Source organism: Pezoporus occidentalis, unplaced genomic scaffold, assembly GCF_034315485.1.
Source record: "Pezoporus occidentalis ecotype Australia unplaced genomic scaffold, CSIRO_AGI_Poc_V1 ctg64, whole genome shotgun sequence".
Classification (NCBI taxonomy): Eukaryota; Metazoa; Chordata; class Aves; order Psittaciformes; family Psittacidae; genus Pezoporus; species Pezoporus occidentalis.
Window position 1 is genome coordinate 1,631,742 of NW_026915987.1, and position 22,506 is coordinate 1,654,247.

Here is a 22,506-nt window from a genome sequence, read left to right on the forward strand (position 1 = left end):
TCCTCTTGCTCCAGCCTGTCCTGCAGGGACTTGGGCTAATGGAGAGCTGCAGTGATTGCTGAGGCCTCAGCACCCAGGTGAGGTTCTCCATGTACATATAGCTATGTCTTCATCTCCCGTTCCTACTCGCTCCTCAGGCAAAGCTGTTTCTCCTGCAGGAGGCCAAGCCCCCTCTGAACATGGGAGCACTTCACGGGCTGGGCTTCATATAGGTTAGCAGTGCATTTGTGAACCCAGCACAGCAAACAGGATGGGTACCGCATTGTGGTGAGCTGTGATGGAGCTGAAGCTGATAGGATGTGGTTTTCCTGCTTCCTACAAGCTAAAATCAAGGTGTTTTGGGGTTTTGTTTTCGTGGGGAGGGGGAAGCAACCCAAAGCTCCATACACACTGTGCACCAGAAGCAGCAAAGGAGGAGTGGAGAGCTGCTTTGTGAGCCCGAAGGTGTGGGTAGAAGGGTTTTATTACCTCCATTTGAAATATTTCCTCTCCATTCCCATTTAGCTGTGGAATCTTAACTTTATTTTAGCTTTAAATTTAGATTTTCAAAACAGGCCTGTCAAATTAGCAAAAAGGAAATTTGATTAGAAAATGGCAGCGGGATTGAGATCTTTGTTTTTCTCTGTGCATGATTTGGCTTGGAAATCACTTTTACCCAAAAATACCCTGCTGGAAAGTGGGTTTTAGTTCATCAGTGCTTTCCAACTGGAAAACAAAGTTGGGGTGGGGCAGAGTAGCATTTGTGGGGCTCTAGGAGCTGCCCTTGCAGTGCCTGCGTTAGCAGGGATGCTGAAACCAGGTGGGTTTGGGATGGGGGTGCAGAGCCCTCTCTGGCCTGTTAACCCCTTGGTGCATCTGACATCTGTTCCCAGGCCATGGTGAGTGGGAGCACATCCCAAAAGGCACAAGTTAAGAGGGGAGGATGAGGAAATTAAACGGTGGAGTCCATAGTCTGATAACAGCCATGGGGAGAGGGGAGGGCTGAGACCTGCCATGCCCAGGGCTGCCCTGCAGAACCTTCCCAGGGGGATGAATGCCCAGAGAAGCTGTGGCTGCCCCATCCCTGGCAGTATTCAAGGCCAGGTTGGACACAGGGGCTTGGAGCAAGCTGCTCTAGTGGAAGGTGTCCCTGCCCATGGCAGGGGTTGGAGCTGGATAAGCTTTAAGGTCCCTTCCAACACAAACCAATCTGTGATTCTATGAAGGACGTTTTAGGGGGACAGCTTTCCTTGCACAGAGCCCCGTTTGAAGCCTATGTAATGAGTTCATCAACTGAGCATCCAACCTGTCAGCCCTCACAACCCTCATTGCTGTCACTCAGTGGGTGAGCAGAGGTGGGCGCTGCAGCGAGGGGGGCACAGTGCCACGATCGCCACTGCTGTGGATGTGCAGAGGACTGAGAGCAGCTCCAGGGCTCCAGCCTTGCCCATTCCCAGCTGCCTGCCATCCACAATTACTCACAGATGCTGCAATTACGCTGCGATGCCGTGTCAGAGCCCTCACGGCAGTGCCGGCGTGCACACAGGGATGGGGAGGGTGTTATTAGCCTGTTATTATCCATTTACCCAGCTATCCCGGCTAATCAGCTTTCAGATGGGAAGAATTAATTGGTTTCGTTCGGAGCACCAGGCATGTTTAATTGAAATGGATTCTTTCCCATTTCCAAATGGGCACTGTTGGATGGGGAGGGAGGGCTACAGCCTTCCCATCGTGGACCCTCGCTGCTGCAATAGCAGTGCCCTGCAATGCTCCCTCCATCTGGGAAGGAGCTCTCATTTCTCCATGCACATACGTGCTCAGACATGCTCCAAACTCTGCTTACAGCAAGTGCAAGTCCCACATTGTCTTGGTCCCTTGTCTATAGAGCTCGGCACATCATCTTGGTGGCACTCGGGGGGCATCACTGTGGTGCTCTTTTCTGTGGGCAAGGGATGGACTTAGGAGATGAGAGTCCCCAGGGCTGTGTGCAGGGTGCTTGGAGGTGTTGAGAGCTGTGTGCTGGAATAAAAACACAACCCTTGGTGATGCTCACCCAAGAAAAACTTGGGTTTACTCCCAAGAAAACTCCTCATGGGTTTGCTTTTCCGCTGTTCCCAGCCCTGGGATTGTTTGGAGGCATCAACCCAAGGGCTGAGCGCTGGGAACTCCGTGTTCTTGGGCAGGAAGACAAAAAAAGCCCTGAAACACTTGATGAATTTTATCTCTGTGCGAAGTCCAAGTGAGGTTAATGGGAGTTAAGTGTATGGTTAAGTGCTGTACTTAACTGGGCTCGTAATAACCGATGGGAATAGCTTTGTGGTTTGGGAGAGGAGGTTTGTGGACTTGCTGAGCTCCTCCGTTTTTGCTTTAGATCAGAGGCTTTGATTTCCCCTCTCTGGGATGCACAGGGGCACCAGTGCATCCCTCAGATTGCATAGGTGCAAATTGAGAGAACTTTTTAGTTCTATTATTCACCTTTTTCCTTTGGTGGGCAATGTCCCATGTACCAGTGGAAGCTCTTCTATGGGATACAGGTGGCTGCAGTAATTGCTGTAGTGTGAGTTACGATGCCAGAATTGCAAAGTACCGTCAGTTGGCAAACGCTCCAGACACATGCATGGAGCTTTTATTCCCATTATTGTGTTTGAATGCCCTCCCTCTACCCCCTGGAAAGCAGTGGTTCCTGCTGCAGCCTTTCAGAAAGATGCTCATTGTGCTGAAGTATTTGCACTTTAAATATGGTAAGGCACTTGTTTTTACACAATGGGCTGGATCATTCCCAAAGCAGCTGCCAGCTTTGAGCCTAGGGATAAACCTTTTAAAGAAACCTACCTCAACAAAATGAGCTCTTACCCTCCACTCCTGTGAGCACAACAGCTACTTGCTCCAGAAGTTGTTCATGAGACGTCCATAGAATCCCAGCCTGGTTTGGGCTTAAAGGGACCTTAAAGCTCATCCAGCTCCAACCCCTGCCACAGACAGGGATGCTTTCCATAGAGCAGCTTGCTCCAAGCCCCTGTGTCCAACCTGGCCTTGAGCACTGCCAGGGATGGGGCAGCCACAGCTTCTCTGGGCACCCTGTGCCAGCACCTCAGCACCCTCCCAGGGAAGAGCTTCTGCCTAAGAGCTCATCTCAGTCTCCCCTCTGGCAGGTTAAAGCCATTCCCCTTGGCCTGTCCCTACATCCCTTGTCCCAAGCCCCTCTCCAGCTTTCCTGCAGCCCCTTTAGGCACTGGAGCTGCTCTCAGGTCTCCCCTTCAGGAGCCTTCTCTTCTCCAGGCTGCCCCAGCCCAGCTCTCTCAGCCTGGCTCCAGAGCAGAGCTGCTCCTAAGTAAACTCTAACCCCCTTTTCCAGTCTCTTGCCTGTCTGTGCTGCACCCCGCATGGAGCAGCAGCACACGCCAACGCAGAGGAGACCTGGTCCATCAACAGGGCTTGGGCTACTCCATGGGGTTCCTGTTCCTTAATGCTGCAATGACTTTGTCTCTGTGCTTTGCCACCTTTCCTGGACTTGCTTCAACAGCTCCATGCCCTTCTTACACTGGGGACATCCGACATCAAAAGGTGTGAGTTGCTGATTCAAGCAGCAATTCCCATGGGCCCCCCGAAATCACAGCCACTGGGGAATACCTGAGTTCCCTCACTGCTCCTCACCTTTCCCCGCACCATCCAAGCTGTGGCAGCCCCCAGAAGCTGGCAGGTTAATTGAGCAGAAAGGATGCTGTACCGTGTCACTCACCGGCACTTGGAAGCTGGAGGCACAATGTGAATCGTGTTCGTGTTCCTTCATCCGGAGATGTGCAGCTCTTATTAGATTAATTTTTTCTTAATATATGCAGAATATATAGTGGGAGCAGCATTAATTCCTGCTAATGGCTGCGAGATCCACTGAGAATTAACCGCATTCTGTGTAAATTAGCGAGGAAGCAGATAAACACAATTATGAAAGAAGCAAGAAAGGTACTTTTGCAACAGCACTACATGTTGCTCGTTTATCTGACAAGTGTTCTTTACCTCTAATTGTATTTCATCACTTGCTTGCAAATGCTCTGCTGACAGATATTGGAGTAATCCCAGGTATTCGCGACCTCTCTTTGGCATTTGTTAAACCTTTGTTTGGGAAGGGTGAGGAGCAGTGAGGGAACTCAGGTATTCCCCAGTGGCTGTGATTTCGGGGGGCCCATGGGAATTGCTGCTTGAATCAGCAACTCACACCTTTTGATGTCGGATGTCCCCAGTGTAAGAAGGGCATGGAGCTGTTGGAGCAAGTCCAGAGGAGGCCACATGAGTGGCCATGAGTATCCAGAAAGCCAGGCATGATCAAGCTGCTGTTACTGGTGTTTTCAGTGAAACCAAGCCAAAACTGAGCTTTGGAGTACATCATTGCTCTTCTCTTTCATCTGGGAAGATACTAGGGCCACACATACCCTCTTCATTGTTCCCTTTGATATTTGATGGGTTCCCATTTGCCCTTCCCCTGGCAGTGTACCCCTGGCTAGGATGTGGCCACAGGGCAGCTCTGCTGGCGTTGGGATGCTCCTCACCCCAGATGGTCAGGTTTTGGACTTTGGTCTGAATACAGAACAGAGAAGAATGGTGCATGGATGGTGGCTTGCTGCTTTTGAGGGACTTCCCTTTATGCCTGTGTTTGATTGCAGGCTGCTTTGTGTATTGGCACAACCCTGGGTTCTCAACCTGTAACACATGGTGATCCTTGCCTATGAGACATTGCCTGTGCTTTGAGAGAATTACTGTGGATGTGGTGACCTTATTTATTTGAAAGCAAGGCTGGTTGTTCTTAACTCAAGTGAATTTTGGCTCCCCTTTGGGATGCGGCTAACGTGCAGTGCAGGTACTGGGTTTAAATGAGCTGAGCACTGAAAACATGGAAGGGTCTGTAGGAGCCTGGGCAGGGAGGAGGGATGGGGCTTGGTAAATGAAACTCCCTGGGAGAAAATAAAGCTGCTGTTGTCTGAGCTTTGTGCTCATCCAGGCTGCCCGGGTTAGCGAAACATGAGGGTGAATGGATAAGACCTTCTGTGTTGTAAAACCCTCCATCACCCAGGGCAAGCTCTGGGTTGGTGGGTCAGCCGATACAGGTGAAGTGTTCAGTGTGTGTTAAAACCACTGTGTATGCAACCAGTGCTCAGGCTTTATAAAGAGCTGGCAATCAGGTGCTTAATAACATCACCTCCAGCCCTTCTCTTTCATTTCCCTGCAAATAAATGCCTTTTCTTTTTCACATCATAAAATGCCTTAGGAGTCATTTGGAATTGTTATCCTAGCGAGATGTGCAGCCCGGGATATACAGGCGTGTTCGCTGTGATTGAGGGTTGTGTGTTTTGATGCTTGCATAGAGCCAGCGCCTGGGAGACCATGCAAATAAACGTTTACTGGAACATCGCATTGCGTGTCTGAATGGCACAGAAAGGCTGATTGGCAGGTCCACTCCTCCTTTTTGCTTCCATTCTTGGATGAAACAGCACAAGAAAACTCAGCGTGGCTTAAGGAATATAAAATTATATGGAAATGGGACTTGTTTATTTTTCCTTAACGCGGGACAGTCAGAGATTTTAAAGTTATGGTTCCCACAGCAACTGTAACTCTCATCTCTTGAGCGTGTGTTATACTTTACAGGACTATATATGCCATTAAATTTATGCCCTGTATGTGTATGTGCAGCAAGGCAAGCAGAGCAGCTGCGTGTGATGGATCTGCATGAGCCTGATGGAGCCATCCTGTGGGAATCCTTCCTTTTAAACCCCCTGAACTCCCTTATAGCTTGCACTGGTATAAGCCCATTCAGAGAGGGTGGTTTGTGGATGCTGTCAGCTCTGGGTAGCGTTAGGTGATATGGGTATGGTAAGAGAAGGTGATGCTCCATCATCACTGGAGCTCAATGCTGTTTTAAGAGCAATGGAAAGAGGGGAAGAAAAGACATAACCCTGTTCTCTTAGGGCCACAATTCAAGCAGCCATCCCTGCTCAACAGAGCACTGAGGCATGTGCTATAGTCTCATGGACTGTGATGGGAATTAAACACACTTTCAGAGTTAAGCGTGTGGTTAAGCACCTTGGTGAAGCAGTGCTCAAATGGGGATTTGAAGCATACAGGGAGAAAATGCTGTATATTTTTGGTAGATGTGCCCTGTATCATTGCTGTTTCTTATGGGGAGGTGGGGTGGAGTGGTCTGGAGATCAGGATTGCATACACTTCTTTTTGGAGTCTATCTCTGTGTGTGTATGTATCTATAGATCTTTAATCCTGGTGTTGAGCTCTTCCTTGCTAGCCTTCATGCTGGTTTGCTGCCTGTCCTGGGCCTCAACCTCATGCTCTGCCTCAGTTTCCCTGCCTGATGGCAGAGGGTTGGAACTGGATGAGCTTTAAGGTCCCTCCAACCCAACTATTCTGTGATGATTCTTAAGTGATCCTTGCTTCAAGTCAAGCTCCCGATTTCTCATGCCATCCATGCAGGAAGAGAGTAAGCATCTTTACATCGCTGGTTTATATTGTCACATCCCTTACGCAGCAGAGGCTGCGTGAGGACTGAGCGGGCTTGCTCAGGTCTGTGCTCACAGGAGCATCCCAAGACAGTACCCAGCTCCTTCCCTAACTCCAGGTCCTGCTGCTCCCTTTCTATCCATGAGCCCTGCTTTCCTCTTGTAGATGTGAGTGCTTCTTGCAAAGCCTGCTCCCAAAGCCCTGGCTGGTGTTGTCCTGACTCTAGGGAAGAGCACACTAGAGCATCCCCTCCCCAGCCTCGCTGTTCCTTTAAAGCCCGAGGGATTGTGTGCTGTCTGTGGGTCTGTCCTGCACCCCAGGAGGGTGAGGAAGCAGCAGGGTGCAGAGGATGCCGTGATAAATGGCACTGCGCAGGAGAGGGAAGGCTATGAGAGATGTCTGCAGAGAACAGCCTTATTTTTCATTGTTAATGATGGGAAAGAAGGTGCAAACAACATCTTAATTCCGATTTGCAGGAGAAACATTTCAATTGAGAGGTGCAGCAAAGAGGAGAAATGCGATAAGGCAAAGGAGCTCTAGGGAGAAGCTGGAGGTTTGCGCTGGAAGGGGAAGAAGCTGATGCCATGCAACACAAAACGTTAAATGGGGTATTTTTCCCCCAAAACTGGGTCTGGTCTGGCAAAGGGATCTGCTTGTGGGTCTGGGAGGAAGAGGATGGACAGACCAGGCTGCCCACGAGTTGTCTTGGGCTCCAATGTGGGTATCTTCTTAAAGGTTGGACCAGATCATCCTTGAAGCCCCTTGCTGGTATTCCATGATTCTCTGAGTTTGGCTGCAGCAAAGGGTTTGGATGAGAAGGTTGACTGCAATTCACAGATGCTGCTGTAGCAGCCAGCGTGGGTGATCCCAGCTCTGCTTCTGGCTGTGGTTTGTCTTGGGATGTGGCTTTGGAGGACCTTTGCCTGATGATGTAGCATTTATCGGGTCTCTGTGCTGCCGTTGGCCATCACTTTCAGTTAAATAAATTAGAAACGTGTTAGCTCCAATTACAGCATGGCTAAAACCTAATGCAAATGTTTGCTACGCCTGCTCAGGGCGTGCTGCTTCATTATAGCCCTTGGCAATGGCAGAGGAGAGCCAGGAGAGGTTTGTGTCCTGACCTATGGACCTCTGAGGTTTGGTGGTCCATGCTGGTGGCATCTCCCCCTTTGCTGTGCTGTTAGGTGATGTCTTACCTGCCTGTTGTGTCCACGTAGTGCTCTCTGCATCTGGGTAGACCTTGGAATGGAAGCACAGAAGGAACTGTGGGGTCACTGCGCTGCCCTCAGGTCTGTACAGGGCACAGGAGCACCCTGAAGCCTTTATTTCTCATTTGAAATAAAGCATAACTTTAAAGCATCCAGGCTTGATTAAAAACCAAGTAATAAGAAAGAAATTTGACAGTGATGGATAATCCACTCCCACCATTGGTAAATTGTCCTGGTGTTTAATTACCTTCAGGGCCAAAAAAAGAAAAGAAAGGGATAAGTACAGTGTGAAATGCTCTGAGGGCTGTGGTTGTTGCTGGTACATGTTTGCTAACATGGTTCACCCACTGGGACGACATAGGGTGATGTGATGCTCCAGCGCCAGGGTCCTGCTTGCCCCAACTCTCTGTGGGGTGCAATGGGGGGGTCTTGTGCTGGTCAGAGCCTGGCTCTCCCAAGGGGCTGCCCTTAGATCAGTGGCTCTGGTTTGTGAGCCCTGTTGCACTTAGATGTAGCTAGGATAGGGCTGGTAGTCGTCACAATGTAGAATGATAATTGGATTTGGATGTTGTGTGGGAGCCATAGTGGGTTCAGAGTAGTAAAAGAGACAGGGATATTTCTTCCTGCAGGGCGAAACCTTGTATTGGTGTTCAGAGGAGGCAGCAGAAGGGGTTCAGATCAGCGCTGGCCACAGTGCTGTGCTATTTGGCAGCAGTTCTGCTTTGACCTGCAGAAGGGATGCTTTGGTATAACAGGTCTATCTAGCCCAAGCAATGCTCCAGCTTGGGACCACCTTCTGTGACTTTCTTGGCATGGTGGTGGGCAGACCTTTGCTTTCCTAATGGCTGGGCTGTGTTGCTGTGGGTGCTCTGTGTTTGCAAAGCTGCAGGCCTGGAGGAGCCCTATGGGGGCCACATCACATCCACCCCACTGTGGGGAGCAGAGCTGACCCCGCAAAGTTAGGAATGTCCAGAGCCTGTTGCAAGGAAGTTTGTTTGGACCCCAGGGGAGCAGCAGGACTACCTTGTCTTTCACTGCTTTGGGGGCAAGGGTGATGGCTTGTGTTCATACATCCTCTTGCTGCTCAGAAACTGCCCAGCACCTCAGACAGATGCCCAAGCAGTGACCACCCTCCAGGTCGGCAGCTTGGCAGCCTTCCTAATTCATGTCAATGCCCAATTTCTTTAACTTTGAGGTGGCTTCTTCCATCATTTGCTTCCTGTGCTTCAAATAAGTCCCAGCCTCTCTGCTTTCCGCCTTCAGGTGGGGTTTGCTCCAGTGCCCCAAGCCCTACAGTTCTGCACACATGCAGCTTGTCCCCACCAACCCTTTTCTTTCCCACTCTCCTCTTCTTCCCGTCCCTCCTCCTCTCCTGTGGGCCTCAGCAACCCGGTGGCTCCCCCTCAGCCACGCAGGGCATGCAGGAGCGCAGTGGGAAGGACATTACGTGGGAGAATATGCATGTTCACAACTCGGAGGATTAAAGGCCCATGTTCTTATCACTGCAGAACAGAGTATTATAAATCCAGCCTTAGAATACCAAATCCCTGCGCGGCTCGGCCATTGTTTGGGAATATTAAAAAGCTCGGAGACAGAAATAATCAGTTTCCGAATGACACATTGTCAAATAAAACATTTCTCATATTATCCATTCCTTCCTCTTTCTCTCTCCCGCTCCCTTAGCTGGATAATTTAACATGAAAAGTAGATTAAAGTGAAGCTGGCTTGAATGCCTCCTACCTTTGACTCCTTTTTTCCCCTCCTTTTCCCCAGGAAGCATTCCCGGGATGTGCGGTTGGTTAAACATACAGCTGGTAGCATGGGGTCAGGGACAAAAGGAGTATGTTGAAAGCAAGCTGCCTGCAATGAGCCCATGGGTGGTGGCACAGGCACCCCCAGCCTTTCCCAGGAACAGAGGGGACCATCGTATCAATGGCTGGTAGAGCAAAGATCTCCGGGTCATCCCCAAAGGATGCGGGAGATGTGGCTGCATCAGCTTCCTTGAGCTGACCCCGTCATTCCCAAGCCACCAGAGGAGCGGCACACTAATAACCTCTGTGCCTTTATGCCTTCTCCTGATCCCTCCCAAGCAGGCACATCTTTAATTGAACGTGCTGACAGGTTTATCTGCTCCACTCTGTTCCCTGAGGGCGAAGACAAGGTGAGCCCAGCCAGGCAGCTCCCCCACTGCTGCGGATGCCTGGATCCTTTCCCTGGGTCCATCTGGGAAAGCTGCTCCTTGCACAAGGCTTTCACAGTCATCCCTGACCTTTTCAAAGCGTCTGGGTTGTCTCTGGTTGTGCTTTTCCAGGGAGGGCTAGCTCTGCTGTGTCTGCAGCTGTGGAGTGTTCTGCCCTGCGCTGCAGCCACTTCACAGTTGCAGAGCATCCAGCCATGAGCTGCATCCAGCCAAGCAGCTCTGGGACTTGGTGGTGAGGCTTTGGAGAAGGCTTTTCCCTGTAGTCATGTCCATGACTGTTGTTTTTAAACCCTTCCGTAATGTGAAGCCCTCGCTTTCTGGAAGGATGCTAGCACACAAGCTGGATGTGGTCTTGCAGTGTGGTTGGTCACATTGAAGCCTGTGGCCCTGCTGTGTCCTTGTCACTGGGCCTCCCTTCTGGAGTGTCTGCTGTGCCATGGTTTCTCTCCTGCAAACTGGACTTCTGAGGAAATGGCCACAGTTTGGTACAAGTGGCTCATGCTAGGGAGCTCCTGTGATGCTCCGGGTTCTCCATGCGTCAGGCGCTGCACAGACCCAAGGAAATGCATGTCTGCTCTTCCAGGTTGCGGTGTCCAGGCTGGTTCTTGTTTCTGAGCATGGAATGCCATGAAGGGTCCTTATCCCGTGGTCCTTTAAGTGCTGTGTTACTGCAGGGCATGAAACCGTTCTGCTCACCAAGCCCTACCCTTCTCCAGTGCAGAGATCCCTGAGCATCTCCTGGATGCTAAATTGCCTTTCCTGACGGCAGCATGCACTGGGAAAGTCATCTGAGCAATGCCCTCCTGAATCCCCAAGCCCTGCTCTCATTTGTTACAATTAGGAGGCAGAAGAGGGGGTCTTGATGTGGGAGAGGCTGGGCTACTCTATGTAACAGATCATGGTGTGGGGTGGTCCTGGGAAGCATCTTTCCTCTGCTTTTGCTCCCAAGGCCTCTCCCCCAGCTTAACTCCCCCTGTGAGCTGCAGTTTTTGATGCCACCTCTTTACAGCTGATCCTGCTTGAGCTTCTTGTACAGCTCCATGCTTTGCATCCAATGCAGAGGGAACATTTGCACCTCTCCACTTTGCTTTTGCACGCTGCCAAGTCGCGGGCTGCAGCATCCCCTGTGCCACAGAAACCCCTGCCCTGGTGTTCCAGGTTTGGCTGCAAAGCCCTGAGGGTTCCCACTGCTCCAGATTTATGTGTCCTGCTTTCCTTCTCTGCCACAGGGTAAAATTGCTTTGACCCTGTGGAGATGAAGAGGCTGGTACACGTGCAGCTCCAGCCTGTATGGGCCAAGGTGGCCGAATTTAGGTACTTCCTTGGGAGGAGAGGCTACTTCCATGGATATATTATAGCTCTTTAGGAAGTTGGGTTTTTGGGGTAGAGTTTTATTATAATGTAATTAGGGACTGTATTGAATAGTTTAGAGATGGGTGAAGAGGAGAGCTTTGCAGAGATGGTTTTGGTCTGGAATGCGTTGTGCTGTGCCCCCAGGTCTGCAGGTGAAGTCTTGGTGAAACCCAAGGCTCATCACTGCCAGAAGTGCTGGGGCTGGGGTCACCATCATCTGTGTGATGCTGTGACTCTTTGGACGTTTACAGCTCAGGGGTCAGTGGCTGCGTTGTCTTAATGAGGTTTTTTCCTCCTAAGTGGTGGGATGCGATCGCCTCCTTGTCCATCTCCCCCTGCAAAGTGGCAGGGGGGCTTGACCACCTCAGACCCCTGTGTGGGTGAGCTGGGGGCGGACCCAAGGGATGTGTGGTAAGAACAAAGACCCTGGGAGAGGGAGCAGGATGTGACTGTGCTGTTCTCAACTAAAAGCCATCTCTGGCACCCTGCTCACCTGCCTGGGATGTCCCACCCAGGGGTGGCTGCTCCATGAACCCACCCATGTGTGGTTCATGGAGCACTGATGAAAGGCTGCTCTGGGGATAGAAAAGGAGAGGGTCCATGGATGCTGGCTACAGCATCTCCTTAACCATCCTTTTGCCTTCTGCATCTCCTGACCTGTCCCTTTGCCTTCTGCAACTCCTGACCCACCTCTGTGACATCTGCATCTCTTCACCCATCCTTCTGCATCTCATCACCCATTCTTGTGCATCTCCTGGCCTCTCCCTTTGCCTTCTGCATCTCCTGACCCATCCCTGCACCTTCTGCATCTCCTCACCCATCCTTCTGCATCTCCTGATCCATCCCTTTGCCCTCTTCATCTCCTGACCCTTCTCTTCCTTTGCTCTCCTCTGCAGGGGGGGCTGATCGCGCTGCTGCTGCTCCTCCTTGTCTTCATGGTGGCTCTGTACGCCCAGCGGCGCTGGCACAAGCGCCGCCGCATCCCGCAGAAGAGCGCCAGCACGGAGGCCACGCACGAGATCCACTACATCCCCTCGGTGCTGCTGGGCCCCCAGGCCCGCGAGAGCTTCCGCAACTCGCGCCTCCAGGCCCACAACTCCGTCATCGGGGTGCCCATCCGTGAGACCCCCATCCTGGATGACTACGAGGATGAGGAAGAGGAGGAGACGCCGCGCCGGGCAGAGCCCAGCACCAGGGAGGATGAGTTTGGCAGCCAAGTGACACGGACGCTGGAGAGCCTGGGCCGGGGTGGGGATGAGAAGCCTGACTACGAGAAGAAAGGTTTGTGGCTTTTCTGTCTCCTCTGTCCCTCCCCGCATCCCCTGCCAGGGTGTCTGTCCTATATGGGGTCACCTGGAGAGGATGGCTCATCCCCATATAGCCCCATGGCCGGCGCTTGGCTCTCCAGGCTTTGGTCCTCAGCTGTCAAGGTGGTTTGCAGACCTTGTCTTGGAGCTGCTCTTCCAGAGATGAGAATCACTTCTGGATGGTGATGGGGAAACTGAGGCATGGTTGCTATAAGACCTAAGTTATCGTTGCCAGCCCTAAGAACCAGGTCCCCTGGACTAGCATCAGCTTTTTACTGTGCTTTGCTCGTGGCTCAGGTACCATTAGGGGTACGTGAGCGTGTGCTTGGAAGCTTCATAGGATCTGACCTGTTTCCTTTGTCATCATCTTCCAAAACCAGTCCCCTCTTTCCAACATAAGCCTGCATGGCATGATGATTTGGGAAGCTGATGGCTCAGCTTTCAGGCTTGGTGGTGTGTCTGGTCCTAGCAATGGCAGAGACCCCTGTGAACCCCCCACTGGGTTTGAGGATGCTGGATGTGGGAGCAGAGCTGGCATGTCCCTAGGGAGAGGAGGACAAAAGAGTCTGAGGAGGAGTCACTGCTGCCACTGCAGCAGCACTGGAACTCCTGTCTCCTTAACAGGATGGGAATGCTGGGATCCATGCTGTGGGACAGGGGTATCCATCAAGCCTGTCTTTACTCTTTAGGTTCATCGCTTTGCTTGGAGCAGGGCATCCATTCTATGGAGTGAACGTGCCTGTGCCGGGGCTGCTCCAGCCTGCTGAGCCATGGGGCTCCTCAGAGAGCTGCTCCATGAAGCCATATTTTCTGCTCCTGGCAAAACGTCCCCGTGCTTTATTCTCTGAGCAATCAGACAAACAATCCTGTACTCGCCCACAAACAAAGTCATCAGGGCTGGAGATTTAAGATGAGAGCACAGGAGCTCTGAGTGGAGCTGGGAATGGCAGATCAGACAGTTCTGATTGAGGGAGAGTGCAGAGCTGAATCTGTGTGGATCTAATGGATGAACACAGAATGCGAACACCTCCCACCTGTGTTCTTTGGTGTGGCAGGGAGGATGTTCTATAGCATCTGTAGGTCAGATTAGAAAGAAGCCTATACAATTCCCTATGTGGGTTCTGGCTGCTGCCTCTCCCTATGATGCTGGTTGCTTGTAAGGTACAATGTGAGATAGCACCACTGTTGCAAGGGGTAAATCCCTGATAGTAGGCACATAAAGCAGGGCTGGGGTGCCCATTCCTGAGAAGTTGAGGTGCTGCTGATGCTTCGTGCCTTCCCCGAAGGTGCTGAGCTGGGATTTCAAGGAACTCTGGTCCTTTGCAGTTCCCTTCCCCAAAGCTCTGCCCAGCTCAGGAAGTAAGAATTGGTGGGGTCCCTCTGGGTAAAGCAGTCCAGCATCGACAGGACCAAAGGCTGGACATGAAAGCACAGGCAGACATGGTCCTCCACAGTTGCAGTGTACATGATGGCACCCATTTCTGGTTGTACTGGGCATGTGGGAGCAGAAGGGGGGCCCCATGGACAGGGTTTGGCAGCAGTCCTGTGTCTATCAGCCTTCTCCTGGGATGATGGGAGAGACCAAGCCATGGGTGACAGATACTGGTGGTGTCTCTTCATGCTCTATTGGAGGGCCATCAGGAGCTCTAGGAGGAGGCCAGTGTCAGAGCCTGTATGAAGCCTATGAGAAAGACTGCTCTGTATTTACTTGTTCTCTTAACTGCAAATATATAAAACCCATGTTGCCAAGTCGTGTTGTTCTGCACTTGGAGAACTGTTTCCATGAGGGCCAGGCAGGGTTTGGGTGTTGATGTGTGGGTTGGAGGGACCATGGACCGCACGGGTACAACTGTGTGACCTGGGAGAGATGTTTCTGCTGCGTGGAGAAGAGCAGCCCTTTCCCCAGGGTGTTTTGGCTAATGCACACTTGATTGCCTGCATCTTTAAAGCCTGTCTCTCAGAAGCTGCAACACCCACCTCTGCTTATAGAAATGTCATTAGAAGCCATTTAATGCTGTTCACCTGCAATGCACAGTGAACAGCGTTTGGATAAACAAAAGCAAAGTACATTAGTGCTAATTGCTGAGTGACTGCAGCAGGAGCAAGGAGGGGATGCACCAGCTCTCCAGTAATGCTGGACCATCCCTCCCTTCATCCCATGAATGCCCGTAAAGACTGAGAGGTCCCTGTTGGAGCACCCACAGTGGCACTGCTGGGGGATAGGGATGGGGACAGGTCCTCTTCTTGGCTCCATGGAGTAGACAGCAGCTCTGAGGAGCGCAGATGTGTTGTGTCTGGAAAGCAGGTCCCTGCCCTTGCAATGGTCTTAAGTGGTGGCTGAGGTTGTGTTTCTTCCACACTTGAAGTGCTCTTTTACTCTTTCCTCTTGTAAATAAGGTTATGATGATGGTTATTGTTGCTCAGACCAACGCAGAGGTACCCAGGGGTCAACCTGTCATCCTTGAGTGCTGATCTGAGCATCCCCGTTGGCATCCCCCTTTGTGTAAGGCTGTCTGTTAGCCTTCAGAGATGTTTCCCCAGCCCTCTGCTCAGTGCGAATGAACAAATGAAAGCCTTCATATGTTGTAACTGAGCTACCTTTTTTATTCTTTCATATTCTCTTCTTTGTTTTGCTTTTCTATAAATTATTTAGAGTTGTGTGAGTGGGGAAGACAGCAGTAACTGCATTTCAGTTCTCTTCAAAACATAATAGTAAACAAGATCTAGGGCAGAATATTAAACCATCTGAGGGCTTCAGGAATTGGCAATAAAAAACTTCTTATACTGACTGAAAATCCCCCCTAAGCTGGGGCTGCAGGCTGCCTGCGGGGCCAGGGCTACGCCAGGCTCAGAGATGAGCTCACAAACGCTCATCTAGCATCGAGGCAGGTTTGTGCATTGCCTGGACTGATCCTTCCAAGGCATGCCGGTTCACTGTCTGCTTGCTCCTAGATGGGCATTTTTCCCTTTTGGATGAGGCTTTGCTCAAGGAGTTAAAATATGGAATGTGCTAATAATGTTATTCCTTTTCTGAAGCTGTTTGGAGCCTGGGTTGCGGAGGATGAAGCGGCTGTAGTTCAGGTGTAGGGTTTTAGGCTAGAAATATACATGCTGGGGGCTTTGCACTCTGACCAGGTTTGCACACCCATGGTAAATACAGGGATATGGGAGGCAGTGGATGTGCTGCACATGCGGGCGCTGTGACTGCCCAGGAGCAGCAGACGCAGCCAGGATTCCCATGGGGATGCGGCAGGTGGGGTGGAGGAACTGCAGTTGGTGTGAGCAGACACCGTGTCCCTGGAGATCCCCAGGGGCTGGAAATCAGCTCTGCTCAGGCACAGTTTTATAGGTGGATGGAGGATGCATGCTGGAGCGTGGCCCTAGCTGAAGGACAGGGTCAGCCTTTGCCAAGTGCATGGCTGGAGCTGCCAGGTTTCAGTGTGGTCACCGGGGCTGGGTGATGAGCTGTGCTCGCATCCCACAGAGTCCATGAGCACCCAAGGGAAAAGCTCTTCTCGCTGCTCTTGCAGCGTTGATAAGACATCAGCTGGGACTTGTCAGTGAGCTCCAAACAGTATCATCACTGGGCTGTCACCAGAGGCTCTTTCAAGTGTCACTTCCCAGTATTAATTACCAGGGATGGCAAATGCGATGAAGATGGAGAGTTTTGGCTCGTCCTCCTCATGCCTGTGCCGCTGCTCTCTCCCCATGTGTGGGCAGTGATTGATTCCCAGGGTGCCAGGTTGTGCTGGCAGCAGGAGCTTCTCATCACTTGGGATTTGTGCCCCCCACACTGTGCTGCTGTTGGGCTCCATTCCATGAGGAAAATCAGTGGCACAGGGTGCCCGGAGAAGCTGTGGCTGCCCCATCCCTGGCAGTGTTCAAGGCCAGGTGGGACACAGGGGCTTGGAGCAAGCTGCTCTAGTGGAAGGTGTCCCTGCCCGTGGCAGGGGTTGGAGCTGGATGAGTCCCTTCCAACGCAAACCAGGCTGGGAAACAATGAAGAATGTGGGGATTTTCTTCCTCGTATGGAGCTTCTGGATGTATCAGGTCAGGCAGGGAATTGCACTGGATGACTGTTAAATACATCCTTGCAAAATGGGAGAGAAGCCCCTGCCTGAATGTTGAGCAGCACAAATGTTTTGCAGATCACGGGCAAGCGAAGCATGGATCAGAGAGCCAAACTTCCCTCCCGAGTCTCGGGTACCTCGAGCAGCTCCCGCGTGGTGCCAGAGCATCTGAAGTGAAGCCCAGCACAAACAAAACACAGGAGCAATGTACTGAATAATGACATCTAGCAACAAGCACGTCTGAGTGATAAAGTTAATGAAATTACAGGTTCTGACCTGATACCGGGCTCTGCTGTGGGTAGATAAACAGCAGGGCAAAGATGAGATGTTTATTTCTCCCTAGCTGCAGTTGTAATCTGGATGCGCTGTGCAGGGCCATTAACATCATTACTGTGATGCAAAATCATTTTTGACTTGGGGGATAAAAATACATAAAGAAAAATCCCCCCAGCTCCCTGGAGAATGGAAAGCTGGTGGAATTAGAATTGCAGCAGGAGCACAGCCTGACCCGGTGACATTGCTCAGAGCCCAGGTGAATTTAGACAGGAGGAAAATCCGAGGCGGTTTAAGAAGAAAAATAGTCTTTTTCTTTAAAATTAATATAGTAAAATGAAATGGAGCGAGGAAGGAGGCAGTAGCCAAGCATCCCTGATTATCCCAGAGGATCCCTTTGTGCTGGTGTGGAATGGCGGCCATGCCGTCTCCTAGTTGTTTTGGGTTGTCTCTGGCAATTAGAGGGGTTTGTGTCGTTGTGGGTTTGTGTGGTGCCAAGTGTGGGTCTGCTGGTGGGGGCTGCAGTGTATGGGGTCCTGGTCTTCACCAGGAAGACGCCAGTCTGTGTTGGAACCCAGTTCCCAAGTGTGCAGTGCTCTGAGACTGAGGCGATTTGGGTGAGTTTGCCCAGGTTTATCTCTGTCCTCACTATCTCTGTCCTCATCGTGCCTGTCCTCACTGATCTGTGTAGTTTTCAGCTCATGCAGCTGATGAGTTTTGCTCTCCTGCCTTTCCCAAGCAGATGGCCTCAAGCTGCAGCCCTTTGGGAATTCCTAACTTGCTTTTACCTATTGATATATCTGGCTTTCTTCTTTACCAACAGGGTTTTATCCTACAGCAGCAGGAGCCCTTTGCTTCTGTGCATCAGGTGCTGTTTGAGGGGGTTTGGTCCCCAGACCATTGAAGGCAGCATCGCTACAGCCGCAATGAGATGCGTTGGATACACAGAGATGGGGTTAGTGAATGACAGCAGATAAAAGCCCAGCAAGGCTGAATCTGGGCTTACCCCCAAGTTCCCTATCGAGAAGGTTTCACCAAACCAAATCTCTTAAGGATCAGTGAGAAGCAGAACTTGTGCTTGGTGGAAGCTGAGGAGAGAAGAGATGTCGGACTTGAAAATCGAGTATCTGCAATTCCAGTCCTGCAACAAAGGGACCCATCTTTATTTTCTGTTTCTTTCATGTTCAAAAAGAGAACTTTTGAAGAGAGCCTTTGTGCTGGCTTCAGAGACGCTGCAGTCTGGGTATGGCCTCCCAGTCTAGACAGGAGACAGGACTTATTACCGATGGTACCGATGATTAATACCATAGGCATATCAAAGGTGTGGTTGTGCAGTCATCTTGAATTCATACCTCCTGGACTTTCTTCTCACCTGCTGTGTTAACTTGGGTAAACCTCTGAAGTTTCTCTTAATGCTTTTTCTCTGTAGTGATAGCGAGAGGCTTTCCAGCATGGCCTGGCACCTAGAGTGAGCCTGGACATGGAGATCCAGCTCTTCTGCCACTGCTTGCTTTGGTAACCCTGGTCATATAGGGATGCTGGGGAGGGACTCATTAGGGACTGTAGTGATAGGACAAGGGGTAATGGGTTAAAACTTAAACAAGGGAAGTTTAGATTGGATATAAGGCAGAAGTTCTTTACTGTGAGGGTGGTGAGGCACTGGAATGGGTTGCCCAGGGAAGCTGTGAATGCTCCATCCCTGGCAGTGTTCAAGGCCAGGTTGGACAGAGCCTTGGGTGCCATGGTTTAGTGTGAGGTGTCCCTGCCCATGGCAGGGGGGTTGGAACTGGGTGACCTTAAGGTCCTTTCCAACCCTAACTGTTCTATGATTCTATGTCACTTAATGATCCAGTCCTTGTCTGTGAGTTGGAGCCAGACAGCAGAGAGGGCAGCATGAGGAAGCACTGAGAACTGCTAATATTAAGGGGTTGTTGTTACACCAGCTTCCAGCCAAACTGCTCTGGGTGATGCAGTCCAGCAGAACTGTGGGAGGAAGGGAGGAAGATAGCTTAGGTTTGAGATGACAGCGAAAAGCAGGCAGGGGAAGGGTCCTGGTGATGGAGAAAGGGGGCTTCCTATGCCACCCACCAATGCTGGAGCAACTGTTCTGGTAGCCTCATCTCAGTCAGTGTCTTCACCTCCCAGTGAAGACTCCTCTAAGAGAAGGAATGGCAGTGGTCTGACCTGAGGTTTTGGTGCTGGGGAGAGGGGTATTTGGGGGGATGAGATTTGAATGAGGAGGGCAGTAGTTGAGCTGGTCCTGGAGGTGCTATTCCTTACAACAGAGTGAGCTCCTCAGCATCTTGGAGGTGAGACTTAAAGGCCAAGTGTGAGCCAGAGGCAATGCCCTCATACCAGCGGGGTTGGTGGTGTTGCTCTCTGATGAAGAAGGGTGAGACCATGGGTGATGGGAGCAAGATGAGCCTGATGTTGCTGTCCCTGAGCTGACAGCCCCGTGGCCTCAAGGGGTCGTGGGTGCTGGCAGGAGGTCCCTCACATGCCAGGGTGTGCTGTCCCTAATGTCAGGGCCAGGAGCCACCACCTGCAGCCACCGTTCACTCGGGTAGGCAGATCCAGTGCCACCCTGAGCACTACCCAGAGGCTTTCTGAGCCTTTAATAAATAAAACGATGGCTTAACACCTGCTGGGGCTGGAGGCTAAAGTGGGACAGTGCGTCAGACCAGCATCTGATGTGTCCTGGGGCTCTGTCTTCTTTCCAGTGACCTGATGGGATCATGACCCTCTTTGTACGTGATCAGCTTTTCCCTGCTCTAATCCCTGCCAACTCCTTGTGTAATTTCCAGAGACCTTTGAAAATGTATATTCACGTGGCCTGCCAGTGGAAAGTGGGTTGTGCAGTCCCCAATTCCTGCCTGAGAAACCTGGCTGTGAATTTCAGCTTGAAAGAAAGAAAATACAGAAAATGAGGCCCATCAGGGTAGGAATCAGGTCCCAATTCAGCAAAGCATTTAAACACATGCTTAGCTAGTGTCTCTTGTTATTAGACACATTAGATGTGGGTTGAAGTCCAACGTGTGTAATTCCGACTGATTTGAGTGTATTAATAAAGGGAGTAGGGGGCCCAGTTACAACAGATATGCTGTTAAGTCCTTCAGTTTGATGGTGATGCCTGCTCTGACTTTAATGCTGGTTTGAAAGGTCCATACCTGCCAGGGAAAAGCTTTCCTTTCCAGAGAGATAAACACAGTCATAATTAATATACTAATACATTAATTGCTTTCTGAGCTGTAAATGGAGAGCTGCCAGGCTGCAGTTTTAGGTTGTTTTGATCTCATCACTGCGCTTGTGGCCTCCATCTCGAGTTTGCGTTGTCCTCACCAATATGGGGAGAGGGAAGGATGGTTTCTTGGCCTCATGTTCCTGTGGGAAACGCTTCCCCTTCCTTATACCCCACCAAGAAAGTGGCCTAAAGCAGCAGCATAGATGTACAGGAGCATGTCCAGGAGGTCTCCCCAACAAGAGCCGCATCCGATGTGGCTCCTGCTTCCTGCACAGGGTCAGAAGGGATGGGGAAGCTCCTGGGGACCAGTGGCCTCCTCTGGTCCTGCATACCCCTGGCTGAAGGAGGTGCTTTGCTGCCCTTGCTTAATGACTGGTTAAGGCTTAAACTTCTCAGACCAGTCAAGGCTATTCCCGGCACACAGCAGCATTGCTGTTGAGGAAAGGCTGATAGGTTGGATTGCCTGATGTGACTTCCTTTTCTCCCCTCCCTTTGCTGAATCCTGCTCACTGATTTCACAATACAGAGGAGGAAAGAAGCAGATGGTAAAGTGGCTTTTGATGGTGCCATAGGGGATGGAAGCGAGGTGTTTCGGATACCTAAAGGGATGGTGGTTTTGTGAGGTCCTGTTGGTTAATCACCCCTTGGTAAGGCTTGGGCTGGTCTCACCCCAACAGTATAATGTCATCCCATGTGAGAAGAAACGCCCTTGGTCACCTCTCCCAACCACAGCCAGGTGACTTGCGGCTCCTCAAATCAGCAGCAGCTCTTTTAACACTGGGTTTTGTGGGGCTGCCTGGTGGAGGCATCGTGGCAGCTCCATGTGCAGTAGCCCTGATTCCCCAGATGTCCAAAGTGCTTTTCATCCAGGCAAAATCACAAGCTCACAGCAGATAAGCTGTGAAGTTTTGGCTGTCCAAGGAAAACAAGCCATCAGGACCTATATTTGTATAAAGGCGCGTTGTTCATCACTTTGTGCATCTCTATGAATGTTTGATAAAGCACTACATTATTTAAGGCGTTGCTGGGTTGTAGGCCAGTTGTTGACCAGGATTAGCTTTGAGATGGGGTGGGTTTTTTCAACTATTTTTCTATTTCCTGATGCAAAATCTAAAAAATAATATAGTGCCTGTTTATTCCCCAGGGAAGTCCCAGGGGGATCTCAAGTGGCATTCCCTCTCCTGATTTTCTGTGCTGGGTTGCATCTTGCAGCTCCCTTGTGTGCAGTGCAGAGGGATAGCTTCATCCCTGCTCAGGGCTGGTTCTTCAATGGTGTCAGTGTGGAGCAGAACACTGCCATCAGTTTCTGAAGTCAGGCTAGCCAGGAAAAAGAATGGGATCTGGGATGAAGGAGAACAGCTCCAATGTTCCCTGTTTCAGCTGGAAATAGAGATGCTAGAGAGCACTTGGGCAGCCCCTGGGATGTGTGGCTCAGAGCTGAGGTTGCTCCAGATCCTGCCTCCTGTGTGAGAGTGATGGGTTTGTCTCAGTCCATGGTGCTCAGCACTTCTTCAGTTTGGCTTTGAGCAGCGTTGTGGGTCTCTCGGTCTGAATGTGTGAGATGTTCTAGTTGAAGATGTCCCTGCTCATTGGAGGGGTATTGGAACTAGATGGCCTTTGAAGGTCCCTTCCAACCCAAACCGTTCTATGATTCTATATTCTCCTTATCAGTCCATCCAAGGCTTGTGAGTTTTATGGGAAGGAGAGCAGGGAGGGCAGCTCCAGTGCCAGCTCTTCCTTCTGTTTGCATGTCCTCTTCCTGTCAGCTGTGTTTCACCTGCCTACAGCATAGAGACAGTTCATTTTGTCAGCTGGCTCCAAAGGAAGATGGATCGAGGCCAGGCACGAGGTCTGCAGGCACCTTCCAGCCCCATTTATCATAAGGCAGTGACCTACCCAAAGGACCAGCAGGAGAGGAAACTTATTAAGGAAGTGCTTCAAATCAATCCTTCCTGACAGCCCCACTGACTTACAGCACTTGCTGAGGCTCACCCACCGGGTCCTGCAGGGTCTGGATGTGCTCAGCCTCACATCTGCGTGGTTTGGAAGAGGTATGCGTTTGATACCCCAGGGTCCCCATGTGTTCCCTCAGCTCCAGGTCTTCTTCTGAGCCAGCAAACTGGCTCTAAGCTCTGTATTTCCTGCCTGGATCTGTGTGCTTCCTGGTGTGGGAGATGGCTGGTCTGTGCCATGGTAGGGGTGGTAGAGCTGAAGCTCCTTGGCCCCATTGCAATATGGGGTTTTAGTGGTTTGCCCTTCTCACGTGGGTTGATGTTGCTCCCTCGTTGCTCCAGCACGTGGCACAAAGTTGCTGGTCCCATGAACAGGTATCACCTTGCCTGTTGGGCAAAGGAAATCTGATTTCTAACTAATG

The 22,506-nt window shown here is 51.0% G+C and overlaps 1 protein-coding gene across 6 annotated transcripts in view; it reads left to right on the forward strand.

Annotated features, from left to right (window-relative positions):
* Window positions 1-22,506, forward strand: part of ASTN2 (astrotactin 2) — a 344,763-nt gene that overhangs the window by 81,542 nt on the left and 240,715 nt on the right. For all 6 annotated transcript variants that reach the window (XM_062640264.1, XM_062640262.1, XM_062640269.1 and 3 more), the window contains one exon: window positions 12,138-12,522. In XM_062640264.1, the coding sequence (XP_062496248.1) occupies window positions 12,138-12,522 (385 nt within the window). The remainder of the gene's footprint in view (window positions 1-12,137; window positions 12,523-22,506) is intronic.